Source organism: Ornithorhynchus anatinus, chromosome X2 (genome assembly GCF_004115215.2).
Source record: "Ornithorhynchus anatinus isolate Pmale09 chromosome X2, mOrnAna1.pri.v4, whole genome shotgun sequence".
Lineage (NCBI taxonomy): Eukaryota > Metazoa > Chordata > Mammalia > Monotremata > Ornithorhynchidae > Ornithorhynchus > Ornithorhynchus anatinus.
The window spans coordinates 9,507,006-9,517,788 of NC_041750.1; the positions used below are offsets into that span (position 1 = coordinate 9,507,006).

The 10,783-nt window shown below is 60.9% G+C and overlaps 1 protein-coding gene across 1 annotated transcript; it reads right to left on the bottom strand.

Annotated features, from left to right (window-relative positions):
• Nucleotides 1-2,024: 2,024 nt before the first annotated feature.
• CNN1 (calponin 1) lies at nucleotides 2,025-9,867 on the bottom strand. Its single transcript, XM_029052475.2, has 7 exons — nucleotides 9,709-9,867; nucleotides 5,012-5,133; nucleotides 4,682-4,748; nucleotides 4,412-4,549; nucleotides 4,118-4,228; nucleotides 3,506-3,652; nucleotides 2,025-3,239 (listed from the first exon to the last, which is right to left on the bottom strand). Exons 1-7 carry the CDS (start codon nucleotides 9,769-9,771, stop codon nucleotides 2,988-2,990), a joined length of 900 nt encoding a protein of 299 aa, XP_028908308.1. The 5' UTR covers nucleotides 9,772-9,867; the 3' UTR covers nucleotides 2,025-2,987.
• Between the last annotated feature and the right edge of the window lie 916 nt (nucleotides 9,868-10,783).

Here is a 10,783-nt window from a genome sequence, read left to right on the forward strand (position 1 = left end):
GCTCCCATTTCTGGAAGGGGTGACTTCCCGATGGGATTCATCTGGGAGATTTGGGCTATTAATTTTGGCTATGGTTCACGGGCACCAGGCCCGTGTCTCGGTAGCGCTCTGTCTGAGCGCCGGGGGTGGGATGCAGAGGGGGCTGGCGTCGGCCCTTTGGGTGGGAAGACCGGGCTTCGGGTTTGGGGTCTCATCCCGTTCTGCCTACAGTCTGCCGTAGTGGAGATTCATCGAGCAAAGGGAGTCGATGCGGAGCCTGCTTCAGGCGCCGCTAGCCCCCCTCCACCTCGGCCCCTCCCCGCCCGCCCCCGTGCGCCCCTTGGCGCCCCCCCCCCCCCGCCCTTCCCGGTCCCCCTTCCCCAGGCCAGTTCCAGGGCCCTGTGCTAATATGGTCCTGTTTTCCAAAAAGGACAAGGGTGATTTCCCGGGATGGGATCTTTGCCGTCAGGGGGCTGAATTCCAGGCCAGAACAAGAACCGGCAAGAGCCGAAGCCTTTTGGAATTTGACTCCTTAGGAGGGGGAGGGTGGACGGTGTCTCCCGTTGCCCTTGTATTGCTCTGTTGGGCCGGGGCAGTCCTTATATTCCTCCCTTCTCCTCCATCCTCTTTGCCTTCCTCTGCTCTTCCGTACTGTCTCTTCCCTCTTCGCCGCCTCTCCCCCATTAACTCCTTGCCCACCCGAGTGGTGTTAGCCCACCGGCTGCCTCGAGCACAACTTGTCTGCTGTGTGACCTTGGGCAAGTCACTTCACTTCTCTGTGCTTCAGTTGCCTCATCTTTAAAATGGAGATCGAGACTGTGAGGCCCACGTGGGACAGGTGCTGTATCCAACCCAGTTTGCTTGTGTCCACCCCAGCGTTTAGTACAGTGCCTGGCACAAAGTAAGCGCTTAACAAATGCCACAGTTATTATGATTGGGCAGTCATTTATTCCCACCCTCCACTCTTGTGGGTTTATTCCGCTGTGCGGTCTATTATCTAGTCTCCTGGCTGTATCTGTTAATGTTTTAACGCCTCGTTCCCCCCCACTAGATTGTAAGCTGCTACTGGGCAGGGAGCGTGTCTCACTTCTTTCTGTTGGGCTCAGTACGGTTGGCATTACTCTCAGCAGATGCCATTACTCCCACTCCTAGAGCAGGGCCAGGGAGGTTGATGAAGGGTTGCCACTGTAGATTCCGTGCGCTAATACGAACAAGTGCCATAAAAAGAAGTAGGTCACACTGCAGACAAGCGGCAGAGCCTAGATTAGAACCCAGGCCCGGGCTCTTTCCCCTAGGCCCTGCTGCTTCCCCAGGGGATGGGGCGAGGGACTCGTTGCCATCCACGCCTGAGCACACCTACTATGGCTTGGGTGGCTTCGAGGCAGAGGGCGGGATGACCAACGCTGCCCTTCTCAGGGACCCGTTAGCTGCCGGAGGCCAAGGGGCCTGTTACCACCTGGCCCATCTGGGTGGGTCTCCTGGTTCCTGAGGGTGGGGAGACACGAGACGGCATCTTCCTGAGGAGCTGAGGGGGCTCTTCCCCCTGCTTCTGGGCCCCAGGAGAGGTGGGGCCAGCCAATGTTGTGATGCACTCTGATTGGAGGGCCAGATTTCCTCTGCTGCTGCCCTGGGCTCAAACTCATCCTGTTCTCCCGCTTCCTCGGGATTATTGGCGACCCTGGATGAGGGCTCACTTGGCGCGACGCGTTGCTCCCTGCCCTAGGATTGCCCCACTCAGGGGAAGGGAAGGAAAGCTATCTCTGAATCGGAGCTCTTCGCTTTCCCCGCCTCTACCTTTCCCGGGAGGCCGAGCCCGGAGAGTGTCGCAGCCCTCCAAGCAGGACAGACCGCTGGCTTCTGGACGCTGGGATGGGAGGGACGTTGCTACCCACCGAGGCCAAGGAGGAGAAGAGCAGACCCCCGTATCTCCTAGAACGAGGCTACCAGTGCCATACACAGGCCCCAGGCGGGAGGGAAGGGCTCGGAGGAGGGGGAAACCGAAAGGAAGGCCAGAACCTGGGCAAGCTTTGGGGTTGGGTTTGTTTTTTTTTTGTTTGTTTTTATTGTGCTACAGTGAAAGGAGATTTTTAAAAAAGTGCTCATCAGCAGAATATTACAAACCATCGTAAGCCGAAACAAAAAACCAACCAAAGAGTCTCTGGCTGGGCCAGCATGCAGTTTGCTCCTGTTCCGGGGTGGTTGGGGAGCACGAGAAGGGGATCCAGACGCCCATTCAGTTGTCAGTTTCGGCGGAAAAGCAGCTTGCTGAGTGAGAAAGCAGCGGCTGCTCCTCTCAGTAGTTTGTTTGGGTTCCTCGAAGGCGACGTTTTGTTGGCGGTGAGTGGGGAGGGCCGGCGAGGGCGGAGCGGATCGGCATGCGCACGGACGTGCCCGGAGCTGTGTGCGTGGGGCCGGAGGAGTGAGGGACCCGAGCCGCCCGGTGACCGCCCTGCCCTTACCCGGGATTCGGGACCTCCCCCCTCGACTGGGGGTGGAGGGAGGAAGGGAGGGAGGGCGGGTGGGTGGGGGTTGGTGGGTTCGGGGTTAACGCTGGCCAGAGTCGAGGGGATGGGGCCGGTGAGGAAGGTAGCGTCCCCCTCCTCCTTCTAATCCTGCCTCCACCCCACCGGCCAATCCCCATCCGGTTCCCGCTCCCCTCCCCGGGCCCAGTCCCCGGGATCTGCTCTCCACAGTTGCACCCATCAGTTCCGCACCTAAATCCAAGCCGGGCTTTCCCACGGGGGGAGTGGGTCGGGGGCGGGAGAGGAGGGGCGGTGGTAGGAGAGGCACGTGGGGCTGGGGAGAGGAGGCGCGGGGCTAGACAAGCCGGGGGGGGAGGGGGGCAGGGAGCGGAGAGCGCAGGGCCGGGGCTTTCGGATCCGGGGGGGCCCCCGCCGGGGCCCTGCGGGACTCTCCGTCTTGCCGACTCCGCAGGTGGGGCAGCCGAGGGTGGGCGTGGGCTGCTGCTCAGTCCGTGGGGTGCAAGCCAGCCCCAACCCCGGCGGCTCTTATGCCGAGTTGTAGTAGTTGTGCGGGTGGTGGTTGTACTGCTCCTCGCCGTCCCCGAGCTCGGGGTACTCGGGGGTCAGGCAGTACTTGGGGTCGTAGACCTGGCGGGGCAGCCCGTAGACGGTCATACCCCGCTGGGAGGCACCCTTGTTGCTGCCCATCTGGAGGCTGATGTTGAGGGTGTCGCAGTGCTCCATGCCCAGGGTCGGCTCAAAGATCTGCCTCTTGGTCCCGGGTGCGGTCATGCCCGCCTGCGGGAGGGGAGGAAGGGTCAGTCCGGCGGGCGGAGAAGCAGGGGCCCGAGGGGACGGACCAGAGGTCGGGAAAGGGCCGGAGGTCAGGGGCGGGCAGACGTCTGTGCGTCGGGTTACGGGTCGGATCGCACCACGCCCCGGCCGTTCCCTCCAGGTTAGAGCGAGGCGAGGCACGCACCCCCGCCTGGCCCCCCGCCACTCTTGCACACCCCGGATCCTCCAGTGCCCCCGCCGCCCCCGCCTGGGCCCAGACGCCTATTCACCTGGCTGGCCCCCTTGTTGGTGCCCATCTGCAGGCTGATGGTGGCCTGGTCCAGGGGCTGGTCTGTCCCCAGCTTGGGGTCGTAGAGGTGCCGGCGGGTGCCGTAGGCCGTCATGCCCTGCTGGCTGGCAAACTTGTTGGTGCCCATCTGGGGAGAGGCCGCAGACCCCGGGGTTTTATTACAGGAACTGGGGAGACCTGGGTCTTTAAAGGCAGGTCCTCTTCCCCGCCCCTGCAGTCTGGGTATCTGACTGGATACGTGCTGGACTGGCGCGCACTCTCTCCCACTCTCCCTCTCCCTCTCCCCCCCCCCCCCCCATCTCCCCCTCTCTCTCTTCCTTCCAGTGTAATGGGGGAAATGGTGCCCAGGGCCAGGAGCACCTCCTTGTCCTTCCCCACCCATGTTCCCGGAGCCAGGAAAGACTCTTCCTTCGGGCAGGCGCCGCTGCGTGATAGAATGAGTCCAAACTCCCCAGCAGCCCCTTGGCCCGGTAGGCAGCAGGAAGGGGTAGGGAAAATATCTTCTCCCCGAGTTGGCATAGGTGGTGGACCAGTGCCCCGGGATTCCCCCAGCCCTCCCCTAAGAGGAAAGCGGGCTGGCGGAGGCCTGCACCTGTAGCCCGATGATGTTCCGGCCCTCCTTCAGTTTTTCAGGCTGGAATTTGCGCTCTTGCTTCTCGGCGTATTTCACTCCCACGTTCACTTTGTTCCCTTTTGTCTTGGCCTGAAGGAAGGAGTCGGGGCGAGAACAAGGACACAGGCCGTTGGGGGGGGGATGGAGGTCTGCCTTTGGGCCGCTGGAGAGGCCCTAAGAGACTCCTGCCCCTCCCTGTCCCCCTCCCCCTCCGCCAGTCCCGATCAGTTTGCGGGATCCACCCACTAAGTCCGAACCCCCCCAACTACTCACCATGCTGGCCAGAGCGATGAGCGTGGACTGGACCTGGGTATGGTTGGTGTTCTCAAACAGGTCGTTAGCTTCGAAGATGTCATGGGGCTTCACGCCGTATTTGGTGATGGCCTTGAGGAAGTTCCCAATGTTCTCGAGCTGAGAGGGGAGAGGGGCAGGGCGAGGAGTGGGGTGGGTGGGGGAATCGGAGCCTGGAACCTGTCATGGTAGAGCCTGCAGGGCCCAGGGAGCGGGGGGAGTCGGTCTCTCGGGACAGGGCCCAGCCCTTACCTGGTGCCAGTTCTGAGTGGATTCATTGACCTTCTTCACTGAACCGGGCTGCAGCTTATTGATGAACCTGAAAGGAGCACGGAGCCTGGAGCTCCCTGACCCCCTCCCCTCCCACCTGTCACCCTCCACTCCTCTCCCGTCCAGCCCTGGGCCTGGGTCCCACAGCGGCCTGCCTCGTGGGGCGGCGAGTCCTGGGATGGAGCTTGGACGCAGCTAAGTCCACCTGCCCTCCGGCGCAGGGGAGGGGCGAGGGTCAGCCGGAGCCCTTGGAGCGGGGGTTGAGCGGCCCCGGTTGGGGGGCTCTCTGCCTGGCCCCCGGAGGCCACTCACTCGCACAGGATGATTCCATCCTTCAGCCCATCCATGAAGTTGTCGCCGATGCGTCTGCCCGTCACCTCCTCGATCCAGACCCGGAGTTCCTGCTCTCGCCGGGGGTCGTACTTCTGAGCCAGCTGGGGCGGTTGGGGGAGGGCGGGCGGAAGGGGAAGCATGTGAGAGAGAGTCGGGGCAAGCCGGGCCTGGGGCTACTCTGCTCCCGTCTCTCCGGGAACCCCCCCCTTCCTGCCGCTGCCTGCCGTTCGCGTGCCTCGGCAGCTTTCGGATGGGTTGGGAGGAGCTGGGGAACTGGGGCCAAGATGGAATGGCCGCTGGGATTCAGCCCCTCCCGGGTTCTGTCTTCTCGGCTCCGTCGTCCACAGCCGGGAGACGGCGCAGGTGCCTCCCCGTTTGGTGCCTCAGTTTCCCCCCGCCATCTAGCGGTCCCTGGGCGCACCGAACCCGCTGCCTCCCTGCCCCCCAACTCCCCCGGGCTCGATGGATGAGCCAGCAGGGCCCTCCCCTGGATGTCACTCTCTCCACATCTTCCCAACTAAGGTAATATTTCCCTAGCTAGCCTGCCTGCCTGTGGGCCCTTGGGGCTGGCACCCGGCCAGGGCCACTAATTACCTGCTTGGCATCCTGTTAGAGAGGAGTCTGCAGGCAGCCCTTAACTTCCCCTGTTCCCGTGCCAGGTTTTGCAGGGCCAGGGGGCCGGGGGCGGGGGATACAACGGTGGGGGAAGAGTGAGCGTTCCCTGACATCTTCTCTCCTGCCGACCAAACCCCCAGCCTCTACGCGAGGACCCTCTGCCCAACATCTTGCTAACCCAAACGGGGAAGTGCCCCAGAAAGGGTGGCACCAAACTGGGGGAGGAGTTCAGCGAAATTCAGAAGTTTAGGGAAGCAGTGTGGCCTAATGGAAAGAGCTCAGGCCTGGGAGTCAGAGGACCTGGGTTCTAATCCTGGTTCTGCCACTTGTCTGCTGTGTGACTCTGGGCAAGTCACTTAACTTCTTTGTGCCTGTTACTTCATCGTTAAATAGGGATTAAGATGGCGAGTCCCATGTGGGACGTGGATTGTGTCCCACTTAATTTAGCTCGTATCTACTCCAGCCGTTTAGTACAGTGCCCAGCACATAGTAAGTGCTTAACAGATACGATTGGAAAAAAAAAAAAAGTGCCTTTCCCCAGGATAGCCCAGTCTGGGTTCCAGAAGAGGAGTAGGGGAAGGGGCTCGGCCACTCCTGACCGGCCCTCCTGCTCTCTACTTGTGTTTGCTGGCTGGGAGGCGGCTGGTGAGGCAGAAGATTGGCCCGGTCTTCTGCTCAGGCTCTGTCCTGGGCGATGGTTGTAAAAGGCCCCGGGCCCCTTCGGCTCTGCTGTCGGTTGGGGACGGAGCTCAGGTTTGCCCCCAGGTCCTTGGGCTTTGTGTCTGGACCCCAGCGAGGCCCCTGTTCCACTCACCATACTCTCACTTCAGTCTTCCCTCCGCCATCTGCCCGTGGCAGTGAGCGGTGGGCCCAGATGTTCGACAGTTCTCTCCAGAGACTCCTTCCCCTACTGCTACCCAGACGGAGACCAGCCCAGCCGGGACCCAGGGCAACCTAGCCAGCCGCCCACCCCAGCCTCTGAGCCGGGACCATCCCTTCGTCCTAGCTGCGGGTGCCATCCCAGGGTTTATTCAACCCTAACGAGCCATCGGGCAGCAGGCTCTCCTCTGTCCAGCCCAAGGAGTTGGGCTCCAGTCGCCCTCGGCCCTTGGCATTCAACTCTCAGTTGGGTCCTGCTGGTGCTCCACTTTGCCCAAGCCCTCGCCAGGCCCTGCCCCTTGGCGTGCCCTTGCCCCACGGGGCTGGGGGCGGATAGGGAGAGCGGGGGACGAGAGCAACAAGCGTTGGGGCCTCGGGTTTCGTGGTCGACCGGCGGGGAGCGAGGGGAAGCCCTGGGAGGTGGCATGGCGCCCGTGGTTAGAGACTATCCCCGACATGGCGGGTGGAGGGGCAACCGAAGAGAGGGAGGAAGGGGAAGGATTTGAGTTAGGGGAGCTCTGGGACAGAGGGCAGGCCCAGTGCGTGGTTGTTTCTTGGGTGGTGGAGGAGTGCTGGGACTCCTGAATTATCCTGTCCCAATTATTTTTGCCTGCTACAGCTTCTCACCTGGGCTTCTGGCCTTCAGCCATCCCAGCCCCCCGGCCCCCCACCCTCCCAGCCCCCACTCTCCACTTTATAAAGCAAATCATGCCTTATATAGAGCTTGGGCAAACCTGCCCAGATTTCCTGCAGGCAGCCTTATATGGAGAACATGGTGTTCCAGTTTAAACAGAGCAGGGGCCGGGGGGAGGGGAGGGTGCACAGGAGCATCTCTGGGGGGGGCGGGGGCTGAGGGGGAGTAGAGGGTGGCGGGACTTGGGCAGAAAGGGATGTCGGATGTGGAGGCTTCCTTTTTCCCGTCAGTTTTCTTCAGAGCCACAAGCCGGGGCCGTGTTCAGGAGTAGGAAGATAAGGAGCGTGTCCCCCCACAAAGTCCAAGGGTGGGGGAGAGAGAGCCGAGGTTCACTCCCCAACACGCCCCCCCCCAATCACTAGGAATTCCCTTCCTCTTCCTGCAGAATGAGGGGGGGAACAGGCCCCTCCCCCCAGGCCAGACCAGGATGCAATAGCCCCCTCACCCATCCCCCTGGATCTCCAGCTCCTTTCCCCCCCGCCCCCAGAAATCTTCTCTGTCCCCAACCCTTCGACCATGGGGATCAAAGCACCTGCCAGTCCGGAGGGGGACGGGGGTGGGGGTGGGGATGGAAGTGGTGGTGGAAACCGGATCAGGTGGAAATGAACAGGAAATGCCACCTGGCGAGTTGAGTTCAGTCGAGGTAGCGGAAGTGAGGATCCCGGGAGTCAAGAGGAGAGGACTCTGGTAAGCTACTCCTGGATCCCTAGCCCCAGCGGGCCGCGCTTCCAGCCAGCAGTGGCGTCGACCTGACAGCTTTGGGAGTGAAGTCCCCCAGATCCCAAATGAAACTGGAGGCTTGGGAGGTGGAAACTGAGGCATAGGTTCCTTTCTCCCCACCGCTGGCCATGGACCCAGGAGGCAGGGTCAGAGCTGGAAACAGAAGCCAGGTCTGCTTCTCTGTCTGCTCCGCCACCCATCCTCACCGCCCAGTGCCTTTCTCAAGCCCCTGAGCCCAGATTTCAAGTCAAAAATCATGCCTTCCAGCCCCAAAGTTTGTATGCGCAAGGGGCCCCGAGGGGCCCAGAGTCCACAGCCAGTACATAAGGGAGCCTTGGGCCTGGGGGAACTAAATCATTCCCCGTACGGTTCTGGACCGTATATGTGGAGGTAGGGTTGGATAGGGCGAGGGCGTTCTTCTGCCTCTTTGGACTCTCTGTGCCCTGCCTTCCACCTCCTTTCTTCCCCGTCCTCCCAGCACCAGGGTGCAGGGCCTTTGGAATGAACTCCTCAGTGGCCGTCACCCCTACCCTGCCCTTGCCATCCCAGGATCAAGAAGGGAGTGGGCAAGGCCCAGCCTGGCAAGGGATGGAATAGGATAGGCTTTGGACCCCAGGAGATGGGGCTCCCCCAGCTCTCCCCCCCAAGTCGTACCTTCCCATGCTCTGTGGCCACTGGGATTTGTGATGTGTTTTATCTTACCCTGTTTCTGGGTGCTTGGTGCTCCTTGCTAGAGCTTTCATTCAAGCCCAGTCACCCTCTCTGTCCTAGCAAGCGTGGTGCTGGGCTCTGTCAGTCAAGTCACGGTGGCATCCTGGCATGGATTCTCAGCCTCCCTTCTAGCCAGAACCCTTCTGGCTAGCCCCTCCAATCAATCAGTGGAATTTTCTGAGCATTTACTGGGTACAGAGCACTGTACTCAGCGCTTGGGAAAGGACGATACAATGGAGTATTGTTCCCTGCCTTCTAGGTGCTCACAGTCTAGCAGGGGAGACAGACACTAAACGGAATCACAGGTAGGGGAACCCTCCGGAGTCTACCTCTTGACCCCTTTGCCCCCCTCCTCCTCCAAGCCTTCCGACCTCCCTAGCTGTTCCCGAATCTTGCCTGCATTCTCTTTCTCCCCACATAGATGTTTCTGTCTTGGTGATTTCCCCTGCCCAAGAAAAGAGCCCAGTGGGCCGTGGGCTGGATCCGGAAGAAATAACCTCTGCCCCTCCCTCTGCCTCCAGTTGTCTCCCCATCTCCTGCCCCCCATCTCTGGGGCCCCTAACCCTGGCCTGGATCCCCAGCCACCTGCAGAGGATGGCGTGGGGCGGATGCCCAGGAGAGATGAGCATATCCAAGTATTAACAGACCACATTTATTCAATTATGTCTCCCCCGCGATCCATCCCTGCCCTCCTCCGTATCCAGACTCTCACAGGTGGGTGAGGGTCCGGGGGTGTGTGTAGGGGGGAGCGGCTTGTGTAACTGCCAATCTGCTGCTATTTCCAGCCACCTCCATCCCTCTCCTAGTGTCTCCGAGCCCAGGGTGAGGTGCAGCACAGAGAACCTTTCCCTCTCTGCTTCTCTTCCAAGGTCGCTCGGCCCTATAATCGGTCCGGGCCAGCAGTGTTCGAGTCAAGGGATCACAGTCCCTCGGGTACCTTCACAGCCCATGAAGCTTCCCAGGAGCTTCTCCTCCCACCCCGGTGGGCACGGGCCTTGGTCCCCTATGAGGAATGCCTTCGGCCAGCCTGGCTCGGCCAGAGGTTTGGTGACCTTACCTTGTTCTTGACCTCAGCGGACAGTCCATAGGCCGGGCCGCGGTTGAAGTGGGCAGAGGACATGTTGGTCGGGCGGGTGGAGTCTCCGGCTCGGGCACTGACTCTTCCTGGTGATGGTCCCAGCTGCTGCCCAGGACTTTTCCCTGCAACTTTTTAAAACATTGTGCTCTTGGGCTTCCCCATATGTGTGACTGTGGGGACCCTGTCTCATTGGCCCACTGACTGCCCAATGGCACGCAGGGCCTTCCCCTCACTGCCCCCGCCCCCCACCCCTGATGTCAGCCCCTTGGTATTGAGGAGGATGGTGTCATTTTTTCCACCTTAGTGAGGCACAGGCTGGGGGGGATGTGTCACTGGAGGGGCTGGAGTGAGGGGAGGAGGAGGAGGAGGAGGAGAGGAAAACAGAAAGGGAGGTCGAAAGCGGGAAGATAGACGGAGAGGGGACCGATAGAGGGGACCGATGAGAGGGGTTGAAAAGGCGGGTGGAGACAGACGGGGGGTGACAAAAACACCGAGGAAAGGACTGAAGTTGGGCTGGAGAGGCCGGTCGGCAAAGCGAGAAACGTGGGGAGGGAAAGGCATAATGGGGGGAGAGGGGAACAGGCAGAAGTACAGATAGCCTGAGACTCCGAGACAGGAACAGAGAGACTTCCCTTTCCCCAGCCCCTAACTACCCTGGGCAATGAATGATGTTTAGAGGCAGGGGTGCTGTCTCTTATTTTTATTTTCTGTATGCTTCGAAGTGCCTGGTACAGTGTCCTGCATTTAGAGGCGCCCAGTACAGGCCTCTGCCCACAGTATGGACGATGATGACCGATCATTTAATCAATCAATGGTATTGATTGAGCACTTATTATGTGCTGAGCCCCGAACTCAGCACTTGGGAGAGTACAGTACAACAGAGTTGGCAGACCCATTCCCTGCCCACAAGGAGTTCACGGTCTAGCCGGGGAGACGGGTATTAAAATATATGGCAGATATGTACAGAGCGCTGGGGGGCTGAGGGTGGGGTGAATATCAAGTAGAGAAGCAGCGTGGCTTGGTGGAAAGAGCACGGGCTTGGGAGTCAGAGGTC